This window comes from Ostrinia furnacalis, unplaced genomic scaffold (assembly GCF_004193835.3).
Source record: "Ostrinia furnacalis isolate ACB-3 unplaced genomic scaffold, ASM419383v2 OfSCF3837, whole genome shotgun sequence".
Lineage (NCBI taxonomy): Eukaryota > Metazoa > Arthropoda > Insecta > Lepidoptera > Crambidae > Ostrinia > Ostrinia furnacalis.
The window spans coordinates 275,409-293,470 of record NW_021134076.1 but is presented as its reverse complement, the minus strand read 5'-3'; the positions used below and the strand labels follow the sequence as shown (position 1 = coordinate 293,470).

At 39.2% G+C, this 18,062-nt stretch overlaps 1 protein-coding gene across 3 annotated transcripts in view; it reads right to left on the bottom strand.

Annotated features, from left to right (window-relative positions):
* Positions 1-16,591, bottom strand: part of Acox3 (Acyl-CoA oxidase 3) — a 20,468-nt gene extending 3,877 nt beyond the window's left edge. The window contains exons 1-14 of one of the 3 annotated variants that reach the window (XM_028312200.1): positions 16,350-16,590; positions 15,964-16,184; positions 15,609-15,746; positions 15,169-15,484; positions 13,023-13,194; positions 11,977-12,116; positions 10,976-11,118; positions 10,436-10,538; positions 10,192-10,329; positions 9,609-9,842; positions 6,334-6,488; positions 5,323-5,454; positions 4,619-4,771; positions 3,345-3,442 (exon numbers count right to left, since the gene is read on the bottom strand). In XM_028312200.1, coding sequence (XP_028168001.1) covers positions 3,345-3,442; positions 4,619-4,771; positions 5,323-5,454; positions 6,334-6,488; positions 9,609-9,842; positions 10,192-10,329; positions 10,436-10,538; positions 10,976-11,118; positions 11,977-12,116; positions 13,023-13,194; positions 15,169-15,484; positions 15,609-15,746; positions 15,964-16,122 — 2,081 coding nt within the window. In that variant the 5' untranslated portion in view covers positions 16,123-16,184; positions 16,350-16,590. Of the gene's footprint in view, positions 1-3,322; positions 3,443-4,618; positions 4,772-5,322; positions 5,455-6,333; positions 6,489-9,608; positions 9,843-10,191; positions 10,330-10,435; positions 10,539-10,975; positions 11,119-11,976; positions 12,117-13,022; positions 13,195-15,168; positions 15,485-15,608; positions 15,747-15,963; positions 16,185-16,265 lie in introns of those variants that run through there. The other 2 variants (XM_028312199.1, XM_028312201.1) reach the window with 2 other exon arrangements.
* Positions 16,592-18,062: the final 1,471 nt, after the last annotated feature.

Genomic DNA, 18,062 nt, shown 5'->3' with positions numbered 1-18,062 from the left:
TACCTGACTTAGCTTTATGAAAGAAAACGTATTGGCAAAACTACGCATTTTTACATTTGTTAAAATTAAAAAGCTTGAGTAAAATAGTCTTTATTTTATGAAACTAGGTCATTTACTTATGAATTACTTATGAATTACTAGTAGTACTATTTAACATAATGGAATAACGATCATTACTTTCATAAACATTAGGCACAACAAAAATGTTATTTGCAAATTAATAATGTAGAATTGTAGAATAACGTCTACCGCAAAAAAAATATTTTAATCCACAGTCAGACTAGCTATAAATTTAACAAAATATCAGTTTTATCGGAATTAATTAATTTTTGAATCGAGTCACACGATATCATTCGATGACTTTGCGAATGCAGTACGATGATACGATTACTTTTACGTTGCGGCAATCACTAAAATTCGCTAAAATGACACTAATGACGTTTAAAAAGTGGCACGCTCGGCTTCATACAATTTTTGACACATGCTGCATCTATCCATATCTGTGGTTTCGTGTATGTAAAAATGTGTCAAATTTCGCGGAGAATACTTTAAAAAGCAATAAATACATTTTTAAATAGTAATGTTGTTTCACTTCCTTGATTCCCGAAATTTTCAGTGCCGCCCTCGTACTTATTCGAGAAACATATAAAGAAAGATGTTACCTATCACCAAACCGAAGCAGCCGCGACGTCTGAATACCATTAGCAAGTAGAATAACGTAGATATTGCATCCATCTTTCCTGGTTTCTCTTAAGGATTCCAATGTGTCGAAATTAGGAGAGAGCAGATCTTCGTATTCTTCTACGACGATCTAAAAATAAAACGTGCTTTTACATAAGATCCCATCCATACTTAATAGGTACAAAAGACACATTATTATGATGTAAAGCCTGGTCCGTGAGCACGTAGAATTTTGTCCAATGACCCCAAGCTACCCATCCTTATCGCTCGCGCGTAATTATGTTGCTGTCGCGCTCGCATACTCACTGCGGGCGCCCGTCGCACAGGCTTTAGGTAGCTTTACCTACGGGAACTCAAAATGGTAGTAAACAAGATGTGGGATTTAGTTCTGAATGTCCCGCATAAACGGGACATAGATTCCCGCATATTATGCTACACTTACCATAACATACGGCACAGCCGCAGTCCGCCTAAACAGGCTGCCTTCAAACACATTCAAGTAGACCACATCACAAATGATGGCTACGCAAGTGATGTCCTCTTGGCGAGACAGCCCGTTGAGCAGGTCGACGAGGATCAGCTCCAGATCCTTGCGCTCGTTCAGGCTTCTAAGGATGGGGGACAAGTCTGCAGCAGCGCTGGAATTGGTGAAGAATCACAGATTTGGATTAGAATCTGTGGGAATATTAATGTCACAATAATAGTGGGACAGCAGTACACAAGGTTTTATAGTGATACTAGCTTTTGCCCGCGGTTTCACCCGCGTGAAATTTATTATGTCACAGATCGTCATAAATTATAGCCTAATTATGTTAATCTGGGTTATAAACAGTAAAACTGTAAAGTTTCAACAAAATCCGTTCAGTAGTTTTTGCGTGAAAGAGTAAGAAAACATCCAGACATCCAAACATCCAGACATCATGACATCCAAACTTTCGCATTTACCTATAATATTAGAAGGATCATTGGTCAATTTCATTATGTGCGTGCGGACTGAGTGATCTTTCAAAAATTTCATGCAACCACCAATGGCAACCACAACCAAGTTATGAGAGGATTTAGGAAATAATTGTGAAAAGCAGTAAGCAGATCTTTCTTGCTGAAAGTTTTTTGACATATGGGTCAAAAGTCAAGACTGTAAGGACATCCTGTTGTTTTACAGTCCCTCGGCCGGTATAGGACTAGTAGGACGTTAATTTGTCTTAATTAATCTAAGGTGCTTTCTGAATATAATAATTTATTTACATAATGAGTCACTTACCTGGCAAAAAGAACGCTTAAAAATACCGCCTTGAACATCTTTGCTCGCCGCTTCTCAGGGTAAAAAAGGAATAAGCAAGTACTCTTTACCACAGCTGTTTGGCCGACTGATTGACACGCTCATGTAACATGCAAACCCAATCGGAGCTAAGCTTGTATTTTGAATGTACCCAAATTAGTTGAGTGAATATTTTATTAGGGCTTTGGCCAAGCACAAGCTTAAAATTGGGAACGTAATAGGATTCCTCAAAATATTTTTAGGAAAAATATCAGGTACAAAAACGTAACATGCTTGAATTTAAACTATAATTATGTAAGAGAAGATTGTGTGCTCAATATCCAAAAACTTCTTTTTGTATTAGGCGATAAAGAAAAAACTAAACTATGTAAAATAAAATATTTTATTACAAAAACCCCTGTATAAATATTGTACATTTGTAAAAATATATTTGTATTAAACAATAACAATTCAATATCACTATAAATATATCACTTAAAATGTTATTCTGATTTAAAAATACTCAGTAACAATAACCATGCACCATCATTATTATACAAACTGTAAGGGAAAAACGCAAACTTTTACAGTAATGTAGAAAAGTACTTCGTAATACTTTGCAGTTAATTGTTCATTACATTCTCTATATTATACATATACAAAAATATACAATGACGTTTTGATTTCTATTCACATTGTATCTTTCCAATAACTCATTTATGCTTACACATTATGTACTTTAATATAAAATTACTTTCCAATTTTTTAAAACATTCTAAAAGATTTACGAGACTAAATATTTGTTCTTATAATAAATATATGATTTATTTAAGTAATAAATTCAATATTAAGAATTTTGGTAATTCTAAAACGTCATACGTAAAACTCACAGTACTTATTACTAATTAACTAACAATTATAATATAATTGTTATATTCTTATATTACTGGCAATACATTAGGAATGTTTATTGTGATGACAAGGAACATTTTTAAACTTCAATTAAGAAAAGTAGGTTTGATTCGACCGATTTTAATATGAAAAATAATAGTAGGATTTTACGCCACGCCTATATGATTTTATCGAGGTGATTAATATCGAGTACGTCAGCAAATGTAGTACAAAATACACCCTGTATACATCGTGATTTATCTTAAAGAAATTTATTTATATTTCTACAAAGTACTCATATAACAGCCACGAGAGCAAAATGAAGTATACTATTATGCAACATTTTCTTTTCCATCGTAAGAATAGAAGGAACTCTGTTTTATTTTAAGACTGGCAATACTACGTCTCTTAAGGCGTGACGTCACATCTTAGTATCTCAGTAAAATGTCTAAACCGACAGCTGACAGGTTAATACCAGTTGGCTAGTATAAAAAGAGGACTTTACAGTTTGGAGGGAACGTAGGTGCGCCAGTGGATGACGTCACGCCACCAGGCGGGCCGGCTCATGGACTCAGGGTACGTCATCACGCTGCTCTGGATGTGCTTGTAGGCCTGGAACAAGCGGTTGTTATTATTTCATCGTCATCATCATCATTTCAGCCACAGGACGTCCAAATTCAAATTGTTTTATTGTGAAATCACAGGTAAATACATAAGTCGGGTCATACATTTTTTGTAATAGATGAGCTGTGTTCCGCCGCATATAAATGAAAGATACAGAATCCAATCCACTGCTGAACATAGGCCTCCCCCAATGACTTTCACATCGCACGGTTGGTAGCGGCCTGCATCCAGCGCCTTCCTGCTACCTTTATCAGGTCGCTGCATTTTCTGGTACGCGGCCTCCATTCCAGAACCTTGCTGCCCCATCGGCCGTCAGTTCTGCGTACTATGTGCCCTGCCCATGCCACTTCAGCTTGCTAATCCGTCGGGCTATGTCAGCGACTTTAGTAGGTTTACGGATCTCCTCATTTCTGATTCGATCTCGTGTTATTATTTAAAGTAATAAATTAAAGAATTAACTGTATCTATACTCTAGTGAGAACAACTCAGACCCAGAGACACCAGGTTAGATTCCCAGTGGGGGTAAAATCTTCTGCTCGGCTTAGTTTTAGGGTTTGTTCTAACTCCACCTGGTTAGCTACGGTGGTAGTGGTAGATGGTAAGATGTGATCAGTGATATTTAGTCTGTCGCTATAACGATTGTTCCGGCAGTTGGAGGTAAGATAGTCACTTCTTCTGTAGTTAATGATTCCAGGCGAAGCTCGCTTCACCTTCGGCCCGATCACTTACTATCAGGTCAGATGCGGGCCAAGAGCTACTTGGTTGCGAGTTAAAAAAAATGGATAGATGGAATGAGGGCTATCGCTTAATAGTTGGCACCGCTGTTGTACAGTAAGGTCTGTCTATCCCTGTCAGTGTCACTTGCTATAGTCTGGTCTGTGAGCATGTAGAATTTTGTCCATTGACCCCAAGCTAACTACGCGCGAGCGATAAGGATGGGTAGCTAGGGGTCATTGGACAAAATTCTACGTGCTCACGGACCGGGCTTTAGTGGCGAAGACAGTAGCGCCAACTGGCGAGCGCTGAAGCGGTAGGACTATCGCATTTACACTCACCAAGATGGCGCCACTGTAGAGTAGGGTCATGTCAATCGCCAGTGGTGCCAACGATAGCCTTCATTGCTTTAGATCTAAAATATCTCAATAACTATGGTCTGAAACTCACCTCCCCATCAGACTGTCCCAGCACAGACTTCAGACAGAAGTCGGGCGGCGCCAATGTATCGGCCAGCGCCACGGCCTCTGGGCAGATGGCAGCACACAGCTCCAGAATGCCTTCGCGGAGTAACACGCCTTGCGAGCCGGATAGGAAACCACCCTGAAAAATTGAAAATTTATAGAATGTGACCTGTAAGGAGCAATAACACAAAGTGCCATTTTCTGATCTCTAATTACACGGTACCGTGCAATGTGTGACCAATATATCTTCCTCTTTTACACTTTTATAAAGAGAAAAAGAGAGACAACGTAGTACTCATTCTTATCTATGGAGAAAGATACTGTCACGGTGAACTGATTCAGTTTCTGTAGTAGTAGAGCGGTGCGGAAAGTTGTTTTTAATACGTCAGCAAGACTTCAGTTGTGATTTAGATATTTATGACATGACTGCTCTGTAACGTCACACAAAATAAAAATACCACAGGAACAGACTCAGTTATGCGCTATAGTAATGTGTGATTTTGTGCAGTTGGCAGCACTTTTTTAGTAGTTGGTAGTATGTTGATTATGTATTATGTGATTTTGACTCTATCGACAGACAGTCATTATTATTACAAGAGGGCGCCAATTACAACTACAGAAGATGACACAATACACCTTTATATTCAATCATCAAATCACTATAAATAAGTACATAACTGTTCTACTTACAATGTACAACGTCGCCAGATGTTTCTCAAGGATGAAAGCGCCGTACAGAGAGACGAGTTTCAGCAGAACGTTCTTGCACTTGACGTCTTCGAACTCCAGCACTGTCTTGTAGAAGTGATTGAGGATGGCGTTCTGAAATTAAAGATTCACTTACTTAAATTCTTTGGATTGAAACTTCCTTATGTCCAGCTTATTTGAAGCTACAGCTATACTCGGCGCAAAGACTCGTGGCAGGCGGTGTAATAATGAGACAGTGCATAACACTTTTTCTATTGCACTCACACTATGGGTGACGTCACACAGAGGCAAGCATAGCGCTGTTTATATTACGTTATTTAATAAAATATTGGTGAGTGTGCTTCTCTGTCTTAAAAATTACTTATGGCACCGCCTGCCAGGAGTCTTAGCGTCGAGTATAGCTAAAGCCCGGTCTCTGAGCACATAGAATTTTGTCCAATGACCCCAAGCTACCCATCCTTATCGCTCGCGCGTAATTATATTGCTGTCGCGACTGTGCGACCGTCGCCCGCAGTGAGTGTGCGAGCGCAATAGCAACATAATTACGCGCGAGTGATAAGGATGGGTAGCTTGGGGTCATTTTGTCTAAAGTCTGGTCTGCGAGCACATCGAATTTTGACAAAATTCTACGTGCTCGCAGACCAGACTTTAGACAAAAACAAACCCCGTGACAAACGTGGTTGGATTTTTATTGGTCAACCTGTAGACCCTGGCTACTACACAGAAGTAGCAGCGGTGGGAACGAAATTTGGGAAATGGGAATAGTCTTGTAGCCATACCATTAATTAATCTGACTGAAAGGTATATTTAAGGTGTTTTTATCTACCCATCAGATCTAAAAATCTAGAACAACCAGTCAATTTACAAAGTTTTCTCTAGTCATAATCACCTTTTTTGTGGCAAAAATGACGTCACATTGGGTATATGACGTCACAGCTTCTTTTTGTGACCCTAGATCCCTACGACAAAGGCATTCTCTCTCATGACTCGTACCTCTCCATAAACGATGGACAGCGCCACCGCGTTGTATGACTGCGTCTCGTTCCTGGTCTGGAAGTCATCCTTGCCCGCCTTCTTGAGACGCTCGGTTTTCTCCGCAGTTTGCTTCAGAGTGAACGCCGTCAACCATTTGTACATGTACACTAGGTCTGTAAGAAATACATTATTGTCACAAACCAAGACTCTTCATCATCATCATCATCATCATTTCAGCCATAGGACGTCCACTGCTGAACATAGGCCTCCCCCAATGCTTTCCATGTTGATCGATTGGTAGCGGCCTGCGTCCAGCGCTTCCCTGCTACCTTTACGATGTCGTCGGTCCACCTTGTAGGTGGACGTCTCACGCTGCGTTTTCCGGTACGCGGCCTCCATTTCAGAACCTTTCTGCCCCATTGGCCGTCAGTTCTGCGTACTATGTGCCCTGCCTATTGCCATTTCAGCTTGCTAATCCGTCGGGCTATGTCAGCGACTTTGGTTCGTTTACGGATCTCCTCATTTCTGATTCGATCTCGCAAGGAAACACCAAGCATAGCCCTCTCCATAGCACGCTGTGCAACTTTGAGCTTCTTTATAAGGCCCATAGTGAGAGGCCACGTTTCCGAGCCATAAGTTGTCACTGGTAACACACATTGGTTGTACACCAATTGGTTGTAACCAAGACTCTTAAACGTTTGAACTTGAATCAAACCGCATGCGTGAGAAAATGTATCTTTACGAGATCTAATCTAACTAACTAATAAATGAGTTAATACTGGGACGTGTAAAAGTGCTTTTTTAAAGCCTATTTGCATAAATAAATGAGTTTTAATCATCATCATCATGACGGATTAGTAAGCAGAAGTAGCAGGACACATAGTGCGCAGAACTGACGGCCAATGGAGCAGCAAGATTCTGGAGTGGAGGCCGCATACCAGAAAACGCAGCGTGAGAGGTCCACCCATAAGGTAGAGCGACAACCTCATAAAGGTATAAAGCATGCAGGTCGCTTCCAACCGGGCAACATGGAAATCATTTAAGGATGCCTATGTTCAGCAGTGGACGTCCTGTGGCTGAAATGTTGATGATGACTCCTGCCAGCCCGTTTAAGGAACGATAGCGTCCCGTACGGGTATTAGACGGGGTTGAGAACTATTAACGGTAACTGTGCTGTAATACGGAATACTCACTGGCAGGGTCCACCATCTCCTTCGTACTGCTCCAGCGACACTTGTCCGCTAACACTTTATCAGCTCCGTTCAGGAACGTCAGTGTCCCGTACGGGTAATCCGCGGGGTTGATCCGACCCCGCGCCGCCCATACAGAAAGCAGCCAGCGGCTGGTCTGCTGCAGAAGTAAGCTGTTCTCGCCCTCGTAAGTGCAGTTCGCGTCGTTATCGTTGCGAAGGTCGCCGATGCCCGCAGCTGGGATCGAAGAAAATTAAATATTTACAAGAAAACAATTTCATATCATCTATGTAATTTACACGTAAACGAACTAAAGTCGCAGACATAGCCCGACGGATTAGCAAACTGAAGTGACAATGAGCAGGGCACATAGTACGCAGAACTGACGGCCGATGGGGCAGCAAGGTTCTGGAGTGGAGGCGGCGTACCGGAAAACGCAGCGTGGGACGTCCACCCACAAGGTGGACCGACGACATCATAAAGGTAGCAGGAAAGCGCTGGACGCAGGCCGCTACCAACTGAGCAACATGGAAATCATTTAAGGATGCCTATGTTCAGCAGTGGACGTCCTGTGGCTGAAATGTTGATGATGACTCCTGCCAGCCCGTTTAAGGAACGATAGCGTCCCGTACGCATTGGGGGAGGCCTATGTTCAGCAGTGGGTGACCTATGGCTGAGATGATGTAATTTACAATGCAGAAAAATCATCATCACCATCAGGACATTCAGTGCACCATCTCTTATTTACCAGAAACAAATGGAAGAGTGTAGTACATTATTTGATTGCTGCTACACTCCCCACTCTGGCCAGACGAGTTTAGGGAGGCCTGATGGCATATTTGTTCATTAGTCGCCTCTTACAACGTCCACGGGAATAATACAAGTTCTAAGGAAATGGAAGGCTATTTCTGCTCTGCCGGAACCACATAGTTATTATCTCACTGGGTGATATTTAACCGATTTCAATTCTTGGCCCGTCTATCATCTTGTTTCTGTGTTTCGTACTTCAGTGAAGTGATTGCAACAATCAACTCTTTGTCAGGGCTAGGCACTATCCTGTTTCTATCAAACGGCTCTTGTCAGTGCCAAAGTAGTTTCCAATATAGAAGTCGAAGTTTACCTTTCAAGTATCCGTGCCCGCCGCAGCACTCGCGACAGTTCTGGATTCCATCGCGCGCGGCCCACCCGAACACCGGCTTGACGGCCGACGATAGCGCGTGCATCTCCACGCCGCGGTTTGCCGCGTTGTCGTCTGCGCCTGAAAGCGGAAAGAGATTATTTTAACGCAATCACCAAACGCTAACCTCCCTACTTAGATATGAACAGTCTATCACTGATTGTATTTTTATTAAGTGTGTATTTGAAACACTTACCAGCATACCCGTTGATGACCATGGTGACATGCGCCTCGCTGAACCAGTTGCAGAATATACGCATCGCGTACGTGGATGCCAAGTATGGCAGAAGTCTTATTTGCTGAAATGCAAGTAACAATTGAAATAAACATTTATTTTCAACTGGTGAATATTTGCAATCCAGTAGAACAATTTTAAGTGTTTTTCAATAGGCAACACTTATGGAAACATTATTATTATTATTTTACATTAGACAATTTTTCTCGAGAGACTTCGACAGTAAGAGTAGGCGCACACCGTTGATTTTTTNAATAAATGGGTTAATACTGGGACGTGTAAAAGTGCTTTTTTAAAGCCTATTTGCATAAATAAATGAGTTTTAATCATCATCATCATGACGGATTAGTAAGAAGAAGTGGCAGGACACATAGTGCGCAGAACTGACGGCCAATGGAGCAGCAAGATTCTGGAGTGGAGGCCGCATACCAGAAAACGCAGCGTGAGAGGTCCACCCATAAGGTAGAGCGACAACCTCATAAAGGTATAAAGCATGCAGGTCGCTTCCAACCGGGCAACATGGAAATCATTTAAGGAGGCCTATGTTCAGCAGTGGATGTCCTGTGGCTGAAATGTTGATGATGACTCTGCCAGCCCGTTTAAGGAACGATAGCGTCCCGTACGGGTATTAGGCGGGGTTGAGAACTATTAACGGTCTAGTCTAGTTGCTGTAATACTAAAAGATACTCACTGGCAGGGTCCACCATTTCCTTCGTGGAGCTCCATCTGCATTTATCCGCTAACACCTTATCAGCTCCGTTCAGGAACGTCAGTGTCCCGTACGGGTAATCCGCGGGGTTGATGCGACCCCGCGCCGCCCAAACAGAAAGCAGCCAGCGGCTGGTCTGCTGCAGAAGTAAACTGTTCTCGCCCTCGTAAGTGCAGTTCGCGTCGTTATCGTTGCGAAGGTCGCCGATGCCCGCGGCTGGGGAAACAGTCAAATATTAGTTCATCAATAATACAATTTGGTACGGTGTATTTATGCTAGCAACAGTAGAAAGGTCTCTCTTATTGTTAGCCTAATTTTAAAACTTGAAAAGGTGTACTGCCTCTATTGGTAGTGGTCTAACTAAGCTAAGACTAGTTTGAGATAAGTTTAGTATCATACAAAAATCCCTACAAGTTTCTTGAATCTTCAATCAGGCAGTGTTCGAATAGACCCTATATCAATTTAAACTTTCTGAAAAGAAGAAAAGAAGTAGTCTGGAAGAGATCGTGTCTTCAGAGCAGCAGGTTACCTAATACTCAGTAAAACTGCTTAACAGACTTATTACCTTTCAAGTATCCGTGCCCGCCGCAGCACTCGCGGCAGTTCTGGATGCCATCGCGTGCGGCCCACCCGAACACCGGCTTCACCGCCGACGATAGCGCGTGCATCTCCACGCCGCGGTTGGCCGCGTTGTCGTCTGCGCCTGAAAGCGGAAAGAGATTATTTTAACGCAATCACCAAACGCTAACCTCTCTACTTACGAACAGTCTTTCACAAGTTTTTTTTAAGTGTGTATTTGAAACACTCACCAGCATACCCGTTGATGACCATGGTGACATGCGCCTCGCTGAACCAGTTGCAGAATATACGCATCGCGTACGTGGATGCCAAGTATGGCAGAAGTCTTATTTGCTGAAATGCAAGTAACAATTGAAATAAACATTTATTTTCAACTGGTGAATATTTGCAATCCAGTAGAACAATGTTAAGTGTTTTTCAATAGGCAACACTTATGGAAACGGGTTGCCAGAAACAAAAAAAACGAGGTGTGCTAACTAACAATACACATTACACAATTTTTCTCGAGAGACCTCGACAGTAAGAGTAGGCGCACACCGTTGATTTTTCGTCGGCCGATAGTTTAGTCGGGCTGTTGATCAGTATGGGCATGTATGGAAGTGCGCACACTACGCAGATTCGATTTGGCCGATTCTTCATACAATTTGAAATCGGGCACAACTATCGGCCAACTAAAAATCAACGGTGTGCGCCTACTCTAAATGTAAATACTTAACTGAACTGTTATATTCGACGGTAGTTGGCTGTTGAAAAGTAGCTCTATATCTCACCTGTTGCTGATACTCCAACACCGGCATTTCTTCGGAGCTGTCATCAGGACCGAACTGTCTTCGAACAGCAGAGTATCTGGTGGCAATCACTATTGCCTTCTGAAGGTATGCGGTGGATATCGTCGTGATGTGCACTCGCCCACCTATAAAAGTACAACATCAAGTTCATTAACTTGTACTTAGGAAGTCGAACCTTAATTTCGAACTCCTCCTATGTTCTTCTGATTAATTTAGTTGCGGGTCCAATGACAGTTTAACTTTCCCCCGGGACAAACTTGACCTTCATTGGTTGGGTTTTTGTGGCGGTCAAGCTGTAGATCCTGGCTACACAGGAGTTGCAGTGGTGGGAACGAGAGGTGGGAAAAAATAACTTGTACTTGACACCACCAATAAACTTATACACCTGTTGTATGATCATTGTCGAGTCATTTAGTACATTGCAAGAGCACAAGTCTCTTTTATTTGATAGAGACAAATGGAGAATTTGGCCTACACTCTCCATACTGGCCAAACGGCTTGGGGAGGCCTAATGTCGTATATTACCAACACAATTGACTAACTCATCAATGATTTCGAAGCAACAAGCTAATTGAAATATAGGTCNCACACACACACACACACACACACACACTCACACAAGCGCGATCTCAAACATTTCTTAGAGTGCTATATTTTGTAATTCGTAAGTTTTTATCTCCAATTTTGTAGACTTTTTTGCGTGTTTCTAACATTGTATGTACAAACGGATCCTCCGAGAGATGAGAGTACTGGTCTCTGTAACACAGGCTCCTCGCCTAGCTCAGACACCAGTCTCTCACAATCTATTATATACATGATGTACTATTTTTATTGTAATACTTTTATGTCAGTTAGATTGTGGAGAAAAATAAAGATTTTTATTATTTATTTTTTTTTATTATTTAATGTCATCCCTCTCGTGTCGCTCCCATACCTCAGGCACTAACTGAGTTAGGCGCTAGATCTATAGTTACAAATCTTACCTGACAGAATACCCATGGAAGCCCCAAACCTCTTGTTGGGGTCCTTGAAGGGCGTCATGTAGTTCCCATCGTCGTCCACGCCGCCCAGCTTGTCCAACGCCGCGTCTTTGGACACGTGGTAGTTGTCGAACATCACAAACCTACAATTACATTACATCTATACTAATATTATAAATGCGAAAGCAACTCTGTCTATCTGTCTGTCTTTCACGCCTAAACCACTGAACCGATATTGATGAAATTTGGCATAGAGATAGTTTGAGTTCCGGGAAAGGACATAGGATAATTTTTATTCTGGTTTTTGAAACAGGGACGCGCACGATAGTTTTTCTGTGACAGACTAAATTCCACGCGGGCGAAGCCGCGGGCGGAAAGCTAGTTATGTATAAAAGCGAAAGGTCACCGACTGACTCACTCATCAGGAAATCTCAGAAACTACAAGTGCTAGGAGTCTCAAATTTTGCATGAGGGTTATGGGACTCAATAAGACGGGATTTTGCACAATTCAACTCCCAATGGGGTAAAACGGGGTCCACGCGCACGAAGTCGCGGGCGGCCGCTAGTTCCTACAAATAATACAAAATTAGCATAATTTTGCATGTTAAATAATTTGGAAATGTCATTTAGTATTCAAATGTCTTATTTAGAGTTCATCTGTGTCAATTACCTTACTTATTAGCATTTTAAATGAGTATCGCAAGCAAGATGCATTATTAGACAGTTGACATGAAATACAGAATAATAGGTTTTCTGGTCTTTAAAGGAAATATTAATGTAGTGGTCCAAAATCCAATATTTGAACAGAGCATAGATAGATATAAATTATGGCGCATCCTTATAAACTGGCTACCATAAATAATATGGCGTCTTTGGCCGTTCATGATGGAGCAAGTTTGCACAAAGCTAAATCTAGTCCAAGACTCTTATTAACAGTTATCCTTCACTGATTGGGTTTTTATTGGCGGTCAAGCTGTAGATCCTGGCTACACAGGAGTTGCAGCGGTGGGAACGAGAGGTGGGAATTTCATTTTTAAGTTATCTCTCACCCATTGTCAATCCCATTAAGCCCGATCTTCTCTCCGATGTCCCCAACAGTCACTCCAGGATAAGGCTTCAAGGTCTTCGGGTCCCTGATCGGCACCACAAACATGTGGAGGCCGTGGTTCTTTCCCTTGGAGTATAACATCGCGTAGAGAATCGCGTGGGTCGCGCATTTGCCTGTAAAAATATTGTCATTCGTCTGTCATTATCTCTTTTCATATTTGTTGCTACATAATGGCACAGTTACACTGCGCAAACTTAATCGGACACAAGCATGAACATGCGCAAGGAAGTATGAGCGATGCATGGCAAAACGAAATGAAGTGCATGTTTACACTATCTGATTTTATCAAAGAATCAAATTCACGCATAGTGTACTAGTTACGTTTATATGCAAAAAAACAGGTAATTTAAGCATATCTACATTTCTTAAATAAACAGAAAAACCCAGAACAATACAAACAGACAATTTGTTCATGCACAGAAATAATATTTTGTGCAGGGATCAAACTCTCGACCTCTAACTTAAAACTTAGCAGTCTAGTATAAATTAAAATCAAGTAAGTTTACTATTTACAAGTAGTATGTATGTATACCTAATTCTTTTTGGCTTTTATGCCGCATATTTATGGGCTACCTTTTTTTATTTACTGTATTTTGACGTTCATAACTGCCACTAGTGGTCTAAATGAGGGTTTTCGCGATTGAAAAATCCGCCAGATGGCGGGACGTGGATGTGGGGTCTGACTGCTGCGTGATTGGTGGATTTTGACATATCTGTCAATGTCATGTCAAAAATAACCAATCATGCAGCATTTGGACCTCGCGTCTACGTATTGCCATCTGGCGGGTTTTTCAATCGCGAAAAACCCTCATTGAATGAAATCATTTTGATTCTGATTTTGATTATGTACTTACTTGCATCGTTTTTTAAACAGTACCTATACTCGTAGTAGCATGATAATTATTTTTAACAAATTAATTACCAAACTGGCAAAGTCATGTTATGTTAACAATGACAGATGGAATTTTAATTCTTGTGATTTGCATAAATTTACCATAATTCCAGTTTGGATATGCCTAAATGAATATTGTAAAAGTACCTAACCCAAAGCCAGGGCCACCATAACTCTGTAAAGGCCATATAACTCTTCCGTCACTTCAGCTTGTAGATTTTGAGTGAACTTCACGATGAGTTCACTAAAATCATGTGGAAACGACTTAGAGCAAAAAACCCACTGTAAGTCAGGCACAAAATAGACGGAGTCATTTGTTATTATTACATTCAGCAGGTTCTAAACAACTTTTCAAGAAGTGTGATTATTCACACACACATGTCAATACCTCTCACATGCCATAGCATCAGGCAAAGTAGAAAAAATATTCCTTGATAAGATTAAATAAATACCGATTGAGTGATTAGTAGGTGTGCGTACACCTACACCAAAACAAACGTATAAATAGTATTTTATCCCTTTATACATATAGCAAAATTAAGTTATTAATTAAATAAATAGTCACTAATAATGAAATCAAAGCAATGTAAATGAAACTAAGCCTTGTGGGTCAATGACTTAGGCGTACGCATAATGCGCGCACGCATTTATCTGTTGCCCTGAGTTCAAATGTCGCGGCTTTTGTTGAACTAGTCTACTATTATTAATTAGCTAACCTAATTGTATGTAGTAAGTATATAACCAGTTTGTGTAAAAAATATTATCTTAATATAAACTTTAATTTTACCCCCAATATCGCTTATCTTACCCTGAGTGTTCTTTAACTATTTTGATATCATGGAGATAAAATTATTAGGTATAAATATTTAGTATGCTTATAATATTATGATAAAACTTTGTAATACCATGATAACAATAATAATAAGTGATATTTTTATGGCAATAATTTCATAGAAAAACATATTTGCTAAATTGCTTGTGTATCTAGTTAGAATTCTACTAATACCTCAGACAAACAATGACTCAGCAAAATAATGAAAAAGTTTCTTATTTGGAAGTAAAAGCTTTATCTGGATTTTCTATTTAATTAATTAACTATCAAATTTTATAATATCATAAAATTATAAGTCTGCATTTTTCTTCTTATGGGAATGATTATTTGAATATTTCTTTATTATAAACAAATTTGACTTACCTAAACAACCAACCCAGAACTTTGCTGCTTCGAAGTCTGGTGTGTGGATCACAAACTGCTTTTTCTCCGGCACATAAGTGGCTGTAGTCCTCATCCCTTTAGCGTTAGACCCATGAGCCACCTCTGTCAACGCAAAGCATCCACCAATCTCACCGGACTCCAGATCGTCTAGGATTTGCGAGTGAACTGGTCTGCCGTTTCCACGGATAACGTTGGAGCACATACGGAAAGTCAATGACAGTTTTACGGTCATCGAGCTGTCATACATGAACATAGCCTCAGTTTCAGCTTCGTAGCATTGTGGGTTCATTACCAACTGAAAATTTATTTGAAATTGTAATTAAAAACAAAATTCAATCACCTCCATCATTACTTCTGAATTTTTTATACTTGTGTGTTTGGGACATCTCAAAATTATGTCAAAAACATTGTTTACTCACTTTATCGATTGGCAGGAACGCCTCATTTTGGACAGAGTACATGCGTTTGATAGCAATGTGCCTCTCTTCATCGAGTGAAACAGATTTGTCTGCATGTTTGAAAACTGGGGTCTCTTCAAAAAACTTCCATATTCTATGCTACAAAACATTTTAAAGATAATTGAGAGAAATTAAAATAAATGTCACACTGTGTAAAAATTTTAACTGGTCCAACTCAATGTTGTAGGGTTTTGAAAATAAAAACAAATACCTATTTCGAAACTTATTTGGTTGGATGTTAATTTCACAACCAATGGTGAGATACCAAAATTATAATTTTAAAATAACAAAAGGTTTAAAATCAAACTGAACTTACCTTTAAATCAATGGATTCTAGGTCATCATACACTAACTTCGTACGACGCCAATCAAAAGAGGCCTTTTTTCTGTAGTCATCTAGCTTCCCCGTGGGTAAATCGGGGAAATACTGCTTCAGCTGCTCATCCGATACATACTCTCTCTTTTTTGGTTCCATTTTGTCGATTTATGTATGAAAAAACAATTACACTCCACTGGCACTGCCCAGTTTGTGAGGAGCTAAAAAGTTTATGCAAAGTTATTCATTATTCACTAAGAAATATTGTATGTATTATTATCACAATTACGATAGATAGATACCAGATAAAGCAAGTTAAGTAATAGTAGATAAACCTAAGCCTTTACACATATTCATGATCTATTTACAAGTGATAAAGTTTGTACCTTGGAACTTTGCTATCTACAAGAACTTAGGACGTAATTATGTCATGCACTTTTATTGTTACTGTAGACGTAGGAAAAATACATTCACAGTAAAAGTTATGTTCAATTTAATTCAATTACGATTCAGTCTACTAAATTTTTAATTCATATTCTTCAAAACAGTTCAAAAATACTACATTTGCATTTTTAAGAAAACTGTTGGCTGAGCTGAGTGAGAGAGAGAGACGAATCGAAATTCGAATATATAATACACTCTGACTGACGTCTGTCACTGTCAAATAGTGAAGCAATAAGTTTATCCCAACTTATCGGTAGTTTTAGATCTCAATAAAATATTATCCCTTCCACGCGGCCACGTAATAAATAATTATAACACATTTGGCACAATGCTTTTTTTCTACATGGTTTTCGATAAACACCTACTGTATTTCTTTCAATGGAGTAAATATTAATGCAAACATTTGTAAATTAATTACCCCGATTCTATTAACTACATAAAATTAAATATTCTATGACACAATGAAGAAAAATATTTTCAACATTAAACAAAATTGTTGAATGCTGACAATATGCTTTTGTTGGTTGTGTAGGGAAAACATGCCTCTAGCGCGTGTTTTACCCCGCTATTATGATAGCATTGAATTTTTGTTTGTGAGTTTTCTTTAAATAATACGCATCGCCATCATTTACAATTAAAAAAACAAAAAACCTAACCCTCCTTCTTGCGCCGTCGGGTAATAATATCGATAGAAATAATGTGCGTACATCCTTATATTGTATGAGTTTGAGTTTTGTTTTATTGCTCTGTTCATTTTCACGTAATTCTCAAATTGAATATTTTTTTTTATAAAATAGAAAACGTATGCTAATTTATTAATAATTCGGTTGTTTATTATAGATATTTTGAGATAATATTTGTAATAAATTACTTGATCTTACTGTTGAATAAAATTCGGAACAATTATCAACGTGACACTGACAGTTGAAAAACCGGTTCCAATTTTGACATTTATTATTTACCAACAAACAAATATTTCACAATTTTCCTAAATTGTGAATTATTTATGATATTTAGTATCATAAGTTTTGTTGTTGCCTTTTCATAGCGTTGATTCTATCCAAAAATGACTAACGGTAAGTTTCTTTTCATTGTTTTTTGCGCTTTACCAAGTTGTTGAGGTTAGTAAAACTTAGTAACTTACCAATTTACCACACTCGCTTACTTTGAAACACTAGTAAACTAAAGAGACTATATTAAATAATATTTATTTAGTCCTTGGACATTTTACAATGCGCTTCTAGTGCTAAACTAAGCAGAGCTTGTACTATGGGAACTAGATAACAGATATAAACATACTTAAAAACTTTTTTCACACAAATAATATAGATATTATAATAAAATTTTAATTTGTTTGACAAAAAAATATTTTTTTAAATTAGGCCACTATTTTATAAAATCTCTCAGTTCTGCTGCATCTATCAGAAAGTATAAAAATAATTAAGTTAATTAAGTACATGCATTATCATTTTTGTAAGTCACGAGTGTCATTTTTGTAAGTTATTTTTGTGAACCGTACATATAAATAAATAATAAATAAATAAATATCTTTGGACAATCTCACACAGCGCCATCTAGCCCCAAAGTAAGCAATTAATATGCTTGTGTTATGGGTGCTAGCTTAACGGATATACTACTTATATATATTTTTTTAA